General features: G+C 41.1%; 1 protein-coding gene across 3 annotated transcripts in view; it reads left to right on the top strand.

Annotated features, from left to right (window-relative positions):
* LOC124603148 (histone demethylase UTY-like) overlaps positions 1 to 13,176 on the top strand; it is a 59,419-nt gene extending 46,243 nt beyond the window's left edge. For 2 of the 3 annotated variants that reach the window (XM_047136375.1, XM_047136374.1), the window contains one exon: positions 11,986 to 12,366. In XM_047136375.1, coding sequence (XP_046992331.1) covers positions 11,986 to 12,107 — 122 coding nt within the window. In that variant the 3' untranslated portion in view covers positions 12,108 to 12,366. Of the gene's footprint in view, positions 1 to 11,985; positions 12,367 to 13,123 lie in introns of those variants that run through there. The other variant, XM_047136376.1, reaches the window with a different exon arrangement.
* Positions 13,177 to 14,468: the final 1,292 nt, after the last annotated feature.

The raw sequence follows: 14,468 nt of genomic DNA, 5'->3' as shown, positions 1-14,468 counted from the left end.
GGGGGGGGGAATCTAAAGACGAATAGCACAAGAGCAAATAATGACCCAGATGCTCATCCAACTTCAGTCACTGACACTCAAGAGAGAAAAACCTCAAGAGGCACAAGGACTGGTATAGTGCCTGGCAGTTGACCTTGAATGTAAATAAATGTTAAGTATTGCGCCTTAATAGGCGAGGAGATCCAGTCCTGTACGATTACTCATCTGCTTACAAATACTGGAAAAATTAACTGCAGTATCTGTCCGGAGTGATTTAAAGTGGAATGCCCACCTAAAACAAACAGGAAAAGCAGATGCCCGGCTAAGATTTATAGGGACAGTGTGGCTTAGAAACTCTTACTCAACCGATTCTTGAGTGTTTCTCACCAGTCTGGCACCCTTCTGCGTTGGATTAATAGAAAATATGGAGAATAGCAAACAAAAAACGGCGTGTTTTGTCACGGGATGGTTTAGTCGCCGCGACACCGTATATAGATAGCGCAGTGAAAGAAACCGGGTTACCTGCGTAGCGGGTACAAGCGCGAGTCAGTCTGAACCCCGGGGCGTCCCGGCGAGTCGGAATGTGCGAGACATTTCTTGCCAGGTTTCGGCACGCCGGTTGATCGACGCGCTGCTCTCACAGAATCGAAGTGCACGCCCTGCAGTCTTTTTCAAAGGAGTTTATAAAAACTATTCGACAAAAAATCCATTTATGAGTTCTTACAGCTTTGTAGGTCAGCTTCATGGTAAAGTGCCCATCATTTCGTTAATGGTCATAGTTATTGCGATATTTTGCGTTTCAGTAACACACTACACGAAATTCGAAAAGTTTGGAATGAAAACTAGGGGTCACTATGATTTTGCGCTTGGTGCATACTACGTCGTATATGGCTGCGTATAAATTTAGCTAACATATTCAATATTTGTTTAGACTTATGAGGAGTTATCTGTGTATCACCAATGTTGAGAAAATTTATTTTATGTAGCACACTTATTTGTGATCGCACGCGTCAACAGTAAAGCCAGAATGAGATACACAAAATGCATTCGCAATTGCGAATATCCCCCTGCGGGTCCGGGGTGAGAATAGGCCCGAGGTACTCTTGCTATCGTAAGGGGCGACTAAAAGGAGTCTCACACGTTTCGGCCTTTGTGATGGTCTCCTATTATGTATGATTCGTTTATTTTATCCCTTATGTCAATACGCAGTTTATCCTACTATCCTTATAATTATTTATCCCTGTTATGATGACTCGTTGCTCACGATTTTAGCATTACATTCAAACCGCTGACATCAGGAAGAACGTGTGTTCTTGTTCTTTACATACACTTATTTGTTAGTTCCAAACTAGCTCACTTCCAGTTTGAAATTTTGAACAATTCTGATATTGCACTAAAACGTATATCTGTAAATGCAAGCTTAGTTTTTTGGATATTTACGAGGGCAAGTCAATTATTATCCGCAAAGTAATTATAAAATTTTATTGTAATCAAATTGGAAACCTACAAGAACATCATTTTTCGACATAGTCTCCTTGCGTTTCAACTCACTTGGTCCGTCGTTGTACAAACTTCCTGAGCCCTCATAAGAGAAGGTTCTCGGTTGAGCTGCGAGCCAGGAATTGCCCCGCTTCTTTCACTGCTTCGTCCGAGGTAAATCGACGGCCCCTTAATGCCTCTTTGAGTGGACCAAACAAGTGATAGTCGGAAGGGGGCAAGATCGGGACATTACGGAGTATGATCCAGTACTTCAAATTTGAGTTTCCGGAGAGTTTCACCAGTGTGGGCAGCGGTATGCCGACGGGCATTGTCGTACAACAACACAACACACTTTGACAGCAATCCTCGGCGTTTGCTTCGAATTGCAGGCCTTAGCTTGACAGTAAACATCTCACTGTAACGTACGCTGTTTATTGTTGTGCCCCTTTCCCCATAATATTGCACTACTGGACCTTGTACGTCACAAAAATCCGTAAGCATCAGTTTTCCTGCGGACGGTTGGATCTTGAACTTTCTCTTGAACGGCAAATTTGGATGTTTCCATTCAATACTCTGTCATTTACTCTCCGGCTCGTAATGAGGATCCATGTTTCGTCACCAGTAATGATCCTCTCTAAGAAGTTGTCCCCTTCGTTACCATAGCGATCCAAATGTTGTTTGCAGATGTCCATGCGCGTTTGGTTATGCAACTGCCTGAGTTGGCCGGCCGGAGTGGTCGTGCGGTTCTAGGCGCTGCAGTCTGGAACTCAGCAACCGCTACGGTCGCAGGTTCGAATCGTGCCTCGGGCATGGATGTGTGTGATGTCCTTAGGTTAGTTAGGTTTAATTAGTTCTAAGTTCTAGGCGGCTGATGACCTCAGAAGTTAAGTCGCATAGTGTTCAGAGCCATTTGAACCATTTTGAACCAACTGTGTGAGTTGTTTTGGGACCCATCTTGCTCAAACTTTATGAAACCCAAGTCTGTTGTGGATGATTTCGTAGGCAGAACCGTAGCTAATTTGCAGACGATGTTCCACTTCGTCAGTAGTTAATCGTCCGTCTAAGAGAATCATTTCACGTGAACACTCAATGGTTTCTTCATTTGTGGCGGTAAACGGTCGTCCAGCTCCTTCATCGTGCATAACACTTGTGCGACCATTTTGAAATTTTTCAATCCATTCGTAGACACTCCGTTGGGGCAAAACACTATTCTCGTACTGTACCGAAAATCTTCGATGATTTTCGGCCCCTGATACGCCTTCCGACCACAAAAAACGGACCACTGAACGTTGCTCTTCTTTGGTGCTAATAGACAGCGGATTAACAGCACGGCAGCGATAGCGAAACTAACCTAGCAGCTTGAAAAGTGCTAAGGTATAACAACAAATAAACAAAGCATGCGTCATCAACGTAAAACGACAGTACTACCAAAATAAACAAAAATATAAGTAAATTGCGGATAATAATTGACTTACCCTCGTACTTGCGCCGGGTTTACGACCACTGGTTTTTACACGGTACAAGGAGTTGCCGTAAACAATGCGAAATTACACCGTGACGTGAAACGGCAGACTTCATTTAAAAAGGAAAATGGTGTCTGTTGCACACAACAGCATAGTACGGGAGTCAAGATTAAAGCCTGGCTGCTTCCCAGTATTGATAAAACTAACAATTTGACTACACTAAGAATTATATCATGTTTTACTTGGTATCCATCACATGGATAAACTGAGTAGGTAATCTGTTATGTTGTGTCTGTTATTTCGCTTTCGTGCATTATAAAAGCAGTGTTTAGAAATGAAGTGCAGAAATCTATGAAATCTTAATTATTATTGATTAGTAAGAAGAAAGACAACTCGGAAATACGTTCGCTACGTTATTCAGAATGATTCAGTGAAGATTAAACGGTTTCCCACTCATGTAGGTGACAACGCTGCCGGCCGGAGTGGCCGTGCGGTTCTAGGCGCTACTGTCTGGAACCGCGGGACCGCTACGGTCGCAGGTTCGAATCCTGCCTCGGGCATGGATGTGTGTGATGTCCTTAGGTTGGTTAGGTTTATGTAGTTCTAAGTTCTAGGGGACTGATGACCACAGCAGTTAAGTCCCATAGTGCTCAGAGCCATTTGAACCATTTTGACAAGGCTGCAGTTGTTGCGAGTTTATGTTAAACTCGTAGAATAACGGTCGTTTCCAGCTCCTTTGCTGCTTCCAATTTGAGTCCTGCCAAACCGTAAACCTGTTTCTAGTACAGAAGAGGCAACAAGCAGTGAAACTGTTGTGTAATTTGCTCGCAGTTGTGTACCGCACGAGGAGGATTTTCCTGCAATAGTGCAAAGAAAATTGCGGAGCACACTTACACATGCACAAATGACATCTGGAAATGAGTCTTAGTTTATCGCATTATGTCATTATTTTCACTGAAGACAAAATGTCTGCTAGTTCGACGTTTGCTTGAACATTACTTTTTAGCTGATCGTTTGTGTCTGGAGTTAACCATGTGACAGCTTCTTTTGAAAGTCTTTATGGAGATGCGTTACGTTCTGTTATTGTTCACTAGTACGAAATGTTGTACATACAAATGCTTTTGTGGAATTAACACACGAGGACGGCGTCGAATATAATATGCAAAACGTCTGTAAATGATGATACACACTTAATAACGCGTATCTCCCTCATGAACCATGGACCTTGCCGTTGGTGGGGAGGCTTGCGTGCCTCAGTGATACAGATGGCCGTACCGTAGGGGCAACCACAACGGAGGGGTATCTGTTGAGAGTCCAGACAAACGTGTGGTTCCTGAAGAGGGGCAGCAGCCTTTTCAGTAGTTGCAGGGGCAACAGTCTGGATGATTGACTGATCTGGCCTTGTAACAATAACCAAAATGACCTTGCTGTTCTGGTACTGTGAACGGCTGAAAGCAAGAGGAAACTACAGCCGTAATTTTTCCCGAGGGCATGCAGCTTTACTGTATGGTTAAATGATGATGTCGTCCTCTTGGGTAAAATATTCCGGAGGTAAAATAGTCCCCCATTCGGATCTCCGGGCGGGGACTACTCAAGAGGACGTCGTTATCAGGAGAAAGAAAACTGGCGTTCTACGGATCGGAGCGTGGAATGTCAGATCACTTAATCGGGCAGGTAGGTTAGAAAATCTAAAAAGGGAAATGGATAGGTTAAAGTTAGATATAGTGGGAATTAGTGAAGTTCGGTGGCAGGAGGAACAAGACTTTTGGTCAGGTGAATACAGGGTTATAAATACAAAATCAAATAGGGGTAATGCAGGAGTAGGTTTAATAATGAATAAAAAAATAGGAGTGCGGGTTAGCTACTACAAACAGCATAATGAGGAGGTATTGAATAGAATTGGGGAGAAGAGAAGTTTGTGGCACAACTTGACTAGAAGAAGGGATCGGTTGGTAGGACATGTTTTGAGGCATCAAGGGATCACAAATTTAGCATTGGAGGGCACCGTGGAGGGTAAAAATCGTAGAGGGAGACCAAGAGATGAATACACTAAGCAGATTCAGAAGGATGTAGGTTGCAGTAGGTACTGGGAGATGAAGGAGCTTGCACAGGATAGAGTAGCATGGAGAGCTGCATCAAACCAGTCTCAGGACTGAAGACCACAACAACAACAATAACGCGTATACAAATGATAGTAATTGTGCTAACCGACGTACTGCTAGAAAAACCACTGCGCAAGTATATGAAGACACACAGCGAGAAGACCATACATTGAGTTAGTAACAGTTTTCGAAGATTAACTGAAAGAGAACGACAGTCGTTATTCAATAAAATAACATTGATTAGATGCTAACATTTTTCATTTGTCAAGAGAAGGAGCATTGATGTTGTGTACCCCGTCTCCGTTCGGCGGTCGTGAGAATACATCGCACGTATGGAAACATGATCTCGACAGAGATACACGAGTAAGAGGAACAACGGGGCCAGACCGGGTGTCGCGCTTCGTGGGAGCGTGTTCCATTTGCGAGCTGCTGACACGCCCCTGGCTATTCCTGCTGCCTTGAGCTGACGCGATGCAATTATCAAACGAAATTAAATCCTCTCCTGCTTTGATCGATAATGAACGAAGTGGCGTAGTCATTAAGACATTGGACACGTGTTCACGAGGGCAGGGGGTCAGATCCGTTGCGGTTATCCAAATTTAATTTTTTCCGTAAATCACTTTAATATCCTTTCCTTTTTTCCACTAAATGTCGTTGAAATTAAAAGTCAACCGTACTGCAGTCAGATGACTGTGCCTTTCCCTCCCTATGATAATATTTTTTTTTTGCCAATTTCGAAAATAACGTTTCAGTTGACAGATAGAACGGCCACCAGAGTTTGAAAGGGGCGTCACTGTGGATCTCTATCGGAACAGCTGGTGACATGGTGTGGGGAGCGCATCGGGTATGACTTCTGGCAACGGCCGCCAGAGGCTGAGGAAACTGTCACGGCACAACGGTACGTCACGGACAATCTGTGTCCTCGCGTGTTCTCTCTCATACAACAGTACTGTGGTGCCATTTTCCAGCAAGACAGCGCACGTCCAGATACAACGTGTGTGGGACCAGTTTGCCTCAGTAGAGGATACAACGGCTTTGTGTGTCCCTTCTCAACCGAATGAGTGCATGCATCCAGGTGATGTCAGAGGGGGGACGGGGGGGGGGGGGCGGTAACAGGGTCATGCTGATAAGTGGTCTCAAACTGCCAAGTTCTTTATAAATTTGACACGCTATTGTGATCGCTGACGTAACATCACATACTACCTCAAATAGTAAAGTTTCATTTCGATTGCTCTTCCCCTTCCTGGTGCTTCATTTTTTTTTTTTTTTTTTTTTTTTTTGGTCAAAATAAAAACCGCTTCGCAGCTTCACCAAATTTTTGTTGTAACTCATTTCAGTGGAACAAGGAAAGTCGAGGTTCGTTGCTTTTAGGTTCTTTTTCTGCCGTAATCCTCTCTGAAGGAGTACCTTCTATTACTTCCAAGAGGTCAGACTTTTAGAGAATCCTGACGTCTGATGTATTACAGTCATGAGTCCATAGTTAAACACCTTAACATGTCACTTATGAAAATTAGCCACGTTTGGTCCACAGATCTAAATTGTAATTTAAAAGTTTGCAGAATAATATTCTACAGAATACTTAAAATAATATGGTCATAAAATTTAAACTGTGATGAGAAACACGCGATAACATGCTTCAGATTTAAGTTACATGATACGCTTGCCGATGTATACTACTGTGATTCCTCCATTGTGCGCCTAAGAATAAAGCCTTTTGACTTTGAAGTCGAACTCAGTTAGTGAAAACAATAAATGATCTGACTGGACATAAAAACTAAAAAATGGAATAACTGTATATTTTTTCCCAGTGAAAAGTTTAGCAGCTGATATCCCCACCTCTTTCAGTGCTACTGGAAGCAACAGGACACAATACAATTTATACGTACAATAATCGAGCAAAACAGTTTGTTTTACTTTGGAAAAGAGAGGTGTTACAGCGTGCTACAAGCAGCAACGATTTCGAATTCCTTTAAAAAAATAGCAGGCAACTTGAAACTTGCCGACAGACTTAAACTATGTCCTTGAGAAGGTCTCGAACCAAAAACCTTGCCTTTCGCAGACAATGCTTTTACCGGATGAACTGTCCGGGCACAACTCACTACCCGCCCTCATAGCTTTTATTTCTACCAGTATTCTTTCCTACTTTCCACAGTCCAAATCCACGTCCGGCCATCCAGTTTTACGCTTTCCTTGATTTCCCTAAATCGCTCCTAGTTGCTTTAAAAGAGCACAACCGATTTACATCCCCATCCTTGAAACAGTAAGAGATTTTGCTCTGTCTTTAATGACCTGAATGTCGACGGGACGTTAGAGCCTAATCTTCCTTCCTTCCTACTTTCCAAACTTCACAGAAATCGTAAGACCGGGTCATTAGTGGTTCTTGGGTAGCTTAGTCGTCAAGAACGTTGTCCGTAACTCTGAGAGCAGATAAAATATTTAAATCTTCGTTCCGTGTATCATTTATTATGATTTAATCCAAAGCGTGAAGAGTGTTGTGATGTGTACCGGAAGAGTATTGATGATTCAAAGATTTGTGCAAAACTGTGACAATCCTGAAAGAAAAACTATACATTTCATTTTCGCAGGTTATCTGGAAAATCAACTGCGGTCGGAGCAGCTTCTAAAGACTGCTACTGAATGTTTATTTCGATGATCAGAAGTAAATTCTGTATTCGTTATGACATTTGCGCGACTAATACATAAGAGCGTCAGTTCCTTTCTTGAAAACGTTCTAAATTCAATGTGAGAACCATGGTTGTACGCCTACTCAGCTGTCACGCAACCGTTTGCAAAAAACACTCTGCGGGAGATTCCAAAAACGCGCAGCCCGCACAGCGAAAGTAGTTCAGTCGATTCATTAAAATGTTACGAATCGAAGTGTGTAAGAAGACATTGTCATGGGTGTGGGATAACTACGTTTAAATACATTATGGGGCTATCCGATTTCAACCACCGTCAACCTCCAGGTAACTACACAAAACCGTGACAGCGCATCATTGTTCACTCTGCGGACTTACTCCTTTCAGTCTCCTCCTTTTCTCTGCTGCGGAGCGCTACTAGCCTATTCTAGAAACACCATATTTTATTATTAGATGTGGTTGTTTCAGATGTTAGCATTTCTTGTTGCATTCTTCATACGATAATTTTTGCACGAAAAGGAGGCGTTATAAAAATTATTGTGGAGTGAACAAGTCGTGAAAAAAATGTCACATATTATAAATTGCCCCGCAATGACAGCTAATAAGCTATTCTCTGCAGCAGCGTTTCCGGTGAAAGCATGAAGCAGAGCGAAGTTCCGCTCTACTTTCACTTCTCATATGAAATACATCCAGATCCATACTCTGCAAACCACTATGAAGTGCATGGCGGAGGTTACATTTCATTGTACCAGTTATTAAGGTTTTTACCCGTTTTATTCATAGATGCCTTTGTGCGCGCTGTAAGTAATGAAATCTTGTCCTCACGATTCCTGTAAGCAGGGCCGATTCGAGAACATTTCTCCACATGAGCGATGTGTACGAGGGATGAGGAGGGAGTCCTTTATCCTTCGTACATATTCACCCGTGTCTATTTTCGTTACTAAGTGTGATACAAAGCTTTCACTTTGGCGTCCCTGACGCTTTCCTAAACAAGGCGCCTCAGGCGGCCGCTATTAATTGTGATACTTTGTATATTGAAGTCTTTACAGCGGCGGCACCTTGGCGTCTTAAACCGGCCCTGCATTTGATAACAATACATGGCGGGGGGGGGGGGGGGGGAGAGGTTGTAATGTGTTCCTACTGTCATCATTTAAAGCCGCTTCTTGTAAGCAACTTGCCTATTCTTGCATTACATTGATATCAAGATATGAATAAATATTGATGCAGATTTTTTTAAAGATCCAACCCGATATTATGTGTGTTTAAGCATTTTGTCAATATGTGCAACACAAGTATCTTGTAAGCACTCTCTCTCATTGTCAAACCCAAACTTTCCAAGTATGCTGTCATTATTTTTTTACTGCAGATGAGACTTTCTAGCAAAAAGGGTCAAAAGTAGTTCCGTTTTCAGGAAATGAGCGTTAGAGAGCGGATGCAGGAATCCTGCATCGCCATTCTAGACAAGGTCCTGTTGTCGAGTCAGTGAAAAACAGTGCAGTCGTTGTCGAAATGCGGAAACGGTGCGATTTATCTGACATCCAAAAGGGCAAGTTCATTGGCTTTCGGGCCAAGAGTGTAAGCATTATCGAAACGCTAAGTCTGTAGACTGTTCGCGTGTCGCCGAGGTTAAGTATATAGAAGACGGCAAAATAGCGCTGTCCAAAACCAGCACCGAGGCATCTGTAGCCAATGGGCCATAGATGACAAGAATGAACGACGGATTTCATTCATTGTACTTCGCTATAGATAACTGCACCATCTGCAAAAAATCTGAGGTTGCTATTAGTGTTGTCCGCAAGGTCGTTAATAAACAACACGACCGGTACAGGGGCCCAGTTAAGTTTCTTGGGGTACACCTGAAGTTACTTCTACATTTGTGATGGCTCTCCGTAGAAATAACTTGCTGCGTTCTCTTGTTGATACTGGAAGTGAATTTCTTGTATGAGTCTCCAATGATTGTGAATATTTAGTGAATAAAACCGTCTAGATCGCTTACTATTTTTTATTTTTATTTATTGACATTATTCTGAACTGATAGTGTGACATGTGCTGATTGTTACGTGCTCTCTTGTTGATGACAATTCAAACTTTATGGAGAAATGATTGCAAAAATTAGTATCTAAAAACAAAAAAGTATGAGCGTTTAGGAAATTAAATTTCGTAGTTTCTATTTCATGAAACTTGATCCAGCATACCTAACATGGCCAAAAAATACGCAAAGTGGCAAATACACAGTTTTTCTTAAACAAGCAAAAAAACTGCAACTCCGATCAAAAAGTGTTAAATGTAGAAGTTTAGGACTTTAAAAAATTTATCGATTGCTGAATTAGAATTATTGGTTGATTTGTTACGTTTCGCGACGTATCGAAAAACCGTTAAAAATCTGTTATCATTCACGTTAAAAATCTCGTTAAAGTTCGGGTTCCCATACTTGCTACTTACTGTAAATTATAGCCCACGGTAAGTGAAAAAAGTACCCGTTTGAAAAATTAAAAAATGTTATTTTTTTAGGTATATTTATTTCTTTATAAGCTCTTGTCGATAATTGGCTTGATCTTTTCAGCGGATGGCCCTAGCGCAGCGGTTTTAATGTATACTTCTTTCGCAAAGAGTTGTGCTAGCATGCTGTTAAATAATTTTTATGATTATATAAGTTGTAAGAACTGTAAATGACTATGAAAAACTTGCACTTTTGTTGCAGTGTTTTTTAACCAACTGTCTCACATTTTGTTTTACGAACATAATTTGGAAAGAGGAATGGCTACCTTCTGGAACTAAGATAACTGTATTTTAAAAAATCTAATGGACGCGGTTAACATTTTACAGGGATACGCTTGACGGAGGTTAATATTGAATACTTACATTTTCAACAAAAAATGCTAGTATATGTATTTTTAGTATTAGTAATTGAGTTTTCAAGTGAAGCGTACAAACACGGAGGATGCCAGCTTGGCCGGCCGATGTGGCCGAGCGGTTCTAAGCGCTTCAGTCTGCAACCGCGCAACCGCTAAGGTCGCAGGTTCGAATCCTGCCTCGGGCATGGAAGTGTGTGATGTCCTTAGGTTAGTTAGGTTTAAGTAGTTCTAAGTTGGGGATTGATGACCTCAGATGTGAAGTCCCATAGTGCGCAGAGCCATTTGAACCATTTTTGATGCCAGCTGTGACAGACAGAGAACGGGGAATCGGCGTGCGTTCGCTCTCAAAACTGATTTTAAATGGCCCGCGCCTTCATAATGTTTGATGGCTCAGCTTCTGGAAGGTAGCGTGACGAGATAAACATGAATGTTATATTTGCTACACGAAGAACTCCGGCAAAGATATTTCCTATATTAAATTCCCTACATAAATGTTCTGCGAACGTATTACTGCAACAATGTACAGCAATAGATTATACGATTGTGCAGAGTTTTGCAGTGGAGTAAAGTAATGAAAAATATGTGTAAGGAATTTTGATATAGTAAATAACCGTGTAGAAGTTATTCGTGCAAAAAAAAAAATCATGCTTTGAAGAATTTTTTTAAGACTATCCCCGAATCCTAGATCGTTGTTTCAAAAAAATTAATACTCACCATATATTTTAATTTCATAGTGTGCTGATCACTATTTCGTACTTTCCAGAGTGAGCGCGCGCAAAAATTCAGTTAAACATGTGTTAGTATTTTTTCCTTCAAAATATAAGTACTCAGTATTAACCTCCATCTTGCGCAGTACTGTAAAATGTTAATTGCATCCACAAGATTGTTTTGAAAGTTGTCAGGGCTCCAGAGGGTCGCAGAACTTTTTTTATTAGTAAAATACGTCAGAAATTTCTTTCTTTAAAAATTACTTTCATAAAATATAAATTGAGGTAGATAATTAAAAAGCACACCCAACAAATGTGTAATTTTTTCGAATTCTTTTTTTATCCTTAAAATTAATAAAATCGTAAAAATTATTTAATAGCATGGTTCGCGAAAGAAGTAACCCTAGAATCATTACTGTAGGGCCATCCAAACTTACCGCGAACTATAACTTAACAATAGACAGTGAGTATCGGAACGTGAATGTTACGAGATTTTTAACGTGTATGTTAACGAGATTTAACGATTTTTCGATACATCTCGAAACGCAACAAATCAATCGATACTTATAATTAAGAAATTAGTACATCTTTTCAAACCCTACAACTTTTTCAATTAACAGTTTTGTACTTATTTAAGTAAAACCGTTTTTGGCAACTTCGCGGTGTTTTTGGTCGTGTTAGCCACATTGGATCGAATTTAATGAAAAATAAACTCTACTTAAAATTTTATTTCCTATACGCTCATACTTATTTGTTTTCAGGTCACAATTTTTGCAATTTAACACTAGGCCGTCACAGAATGTTTGGACTACGGGCCACACGTCGACTCGCGTCTTCTGAGCCGGCGAAGCTCCCGTTAGTGCACGCCAAACGACGTACCTAGGAAGCAAGTTGCTGCTGCTTTAGCAAGATGGAGCAGCCTTCCAAAATATTTTGACTGAATAATTGAATTGTTTTATTCTTTATAATATGCTTTATAAATGTACAGATTTTAGTCTATTGTTTATCAATTGTAGTTGACAGGAAAATTTTGAAATTTGTGGTAAGGTCTTATGGGACCAAACTGTTGATGTCGTCGGTCCGTAAGCTTACGCACTACTTGATCTAACTTAAACTAACTTACGCTAAAGACAACACACACACACACACACACACACACACACACACACACACACACCCGAGGGAGGACTCGAATCTCCGACGGGGGGAGCCGCGCGGACCGTTACAAGGCGCCTGAGACCCGGAGGCTACAACGCGCGGCAAGTTTTCAGGGCAGGCACACCGTATCATAATGTCAAATGGCGGTTATATCTCTCCGTAAGTTATTACTGTGACATTTTATGTATTAGACGCGCGTAATTATAACAGCAAGTACTACGTTTATAATCGCTGCATCATATTTATGTAAAAAGTATGTGTAGTAGTTAAGTTCATGCTGCTGTTATACGGATATTAGTGAGTAGCAGATGTGATGAATACTTGTCGTTAGTGGTGCTATCTGAATAGCTCGTATGTCAAGTATGGAATTACACGTATTTAAATCGTATTTTATAATTTGATTTTGAATGTTAATGTTTTAAAGACTATCTGATTTTTATAAGTATAAAGAGGCGAAAAAATATCTAAATAATAAAATTAAATATATTTCAAGGCAACTTCCTTAGCACTGTCACCACCTGTCGGCTAAATCGTAATAAAATATTTACAGCAAGCTGTTAGCTGACGCCCCGATTCGGCGTAGTTTTTAATGTTGAACAGAACCTTGTTTTACAAGTTCTAAGCTTGTTGGTGGCCATACCTTTAAAAATACTTTCTAAACTTTTAATGTATTATCGTTTGTTACCTTGTTGTTGTATAATAAACTCCTGTCTCTTTAAGCTCATTTCGTCTTAATTGGAGATATCTGATGATGATAGTAGCCGTTGCAGTAAATAAAGAAAAAAGTGAGTGATCTGTGTGGTTTTATTCACAAAATTGCATATCCTCCCTATCAGAAAACCCTCAATCCAGTCACAAGTTTCGCTTGATACCCCCATAGGATTGTACTTTGGATTGGCACCGAATGAAATGCTTTTCGGAAGTCGAGACAATACAGCAGCTACCCGATGGCCTTGATCCATGCCTTTAGTGTGTCATGTGAGAAAACTGAGTGTTGAATTTCACATGATCGGTGTTTTCGGAATCCATGCTGGCTGGCATGGAGGAGGTCATTCTGTTAAAGATACATCATTATGTTTGAACTCAGAATATGGTATAAGATTCTACAGCAAATGGATGTCGAGTATATTGAATAGTAATTTTGTGGATCAGTTCTGCTGCCCTTTTTATAGGCGTGTGAGATCTTTACATTCCTGCAGTTACTGGGCACAGTTTCTTGTTCGAGAGATCCACAATGGATTATTGTTAACATAGAGGCTACCTCATCCGCAAATTGGGTGTAGAATCTGATAGGGGTTCCATCGGCCGTGCGTATTTATTCAGTTTTAACGATTTCAGCCGTTTCTCAACGCTGCTGACACCAATATCTGTTTCGGTTGCATTTTCAGTGGTACGAGAATTAAAGTGGGGCAATACACCGGTGTTTAGCCGGCCGCGGTGGTCTCGCGGTTCTAGGCGCTCAGTGCGGAACCGCGCGACTGCTACGGTCGCAGGTTCGAATCCTGCCTCGGGCATGGATGTGTGTGATGTCCTTAGGTTAGTTAGGTTTAAGTAGTTCTAAGTTCTAGGGGACTGATGACCACAGATGTTAAGTCCCATAGTGCTCAGAGCCATTTTTGAACACTGGTGTTTTCCTTTACAAAGGAACACTGCTTTTGCTGTGCTACTCTGTTTCAGTTCTTGTCTCATTCGCAAGGGCGTGGGCACTAACTTTGGTGCCCTTAACAGCCGTTACATACGACCAGAATTTATTTGGGTTTTGTGAAATATCGTTTTACAGTATTTTCTACTGCTATTGAAGGCTTCTCTCATTGCTCTCTTGACAGCCAAATGATTTCAGTCAGCATCTCTGTATTTATGGGCTTACCCTCTTTTTATACCTGTTATGCAATGGTCTCTGTTCCTTTAGAAGTTTCTTTACAACCTATATGTCAAGGAGAGTTCCTGTCATCATGAACTTTGGGGGACAAATATATCCAATACATGGTCAACTATGAGCCATTGTTCCTCTACTAGCTTCTTTTCTGAAGTAATGGTTTCAGATATGACACAATTGCTTCTTCGTATAGTTTTCTGACCATATAAA

This window comes from Schistocerca americana, chromosome 1 (genome assembly GCF_021461395.2).
Source record: "Schistocerca americana isolate TAMUIC-IGC-003095 chromosome 1, iqSchAmer2.1, whole genome shotgun sequence".
NCBI classification, from domain to species: domain Eukaryota; kingdom Metazoa; phylum Arthropoda; class Insecta; order Orthoptera; family Acrididae; genus Schistocerca; species Schistocerca americana.
This window is presented reverse-complemented; position numbering and strand designations above follow the sequence as displayed.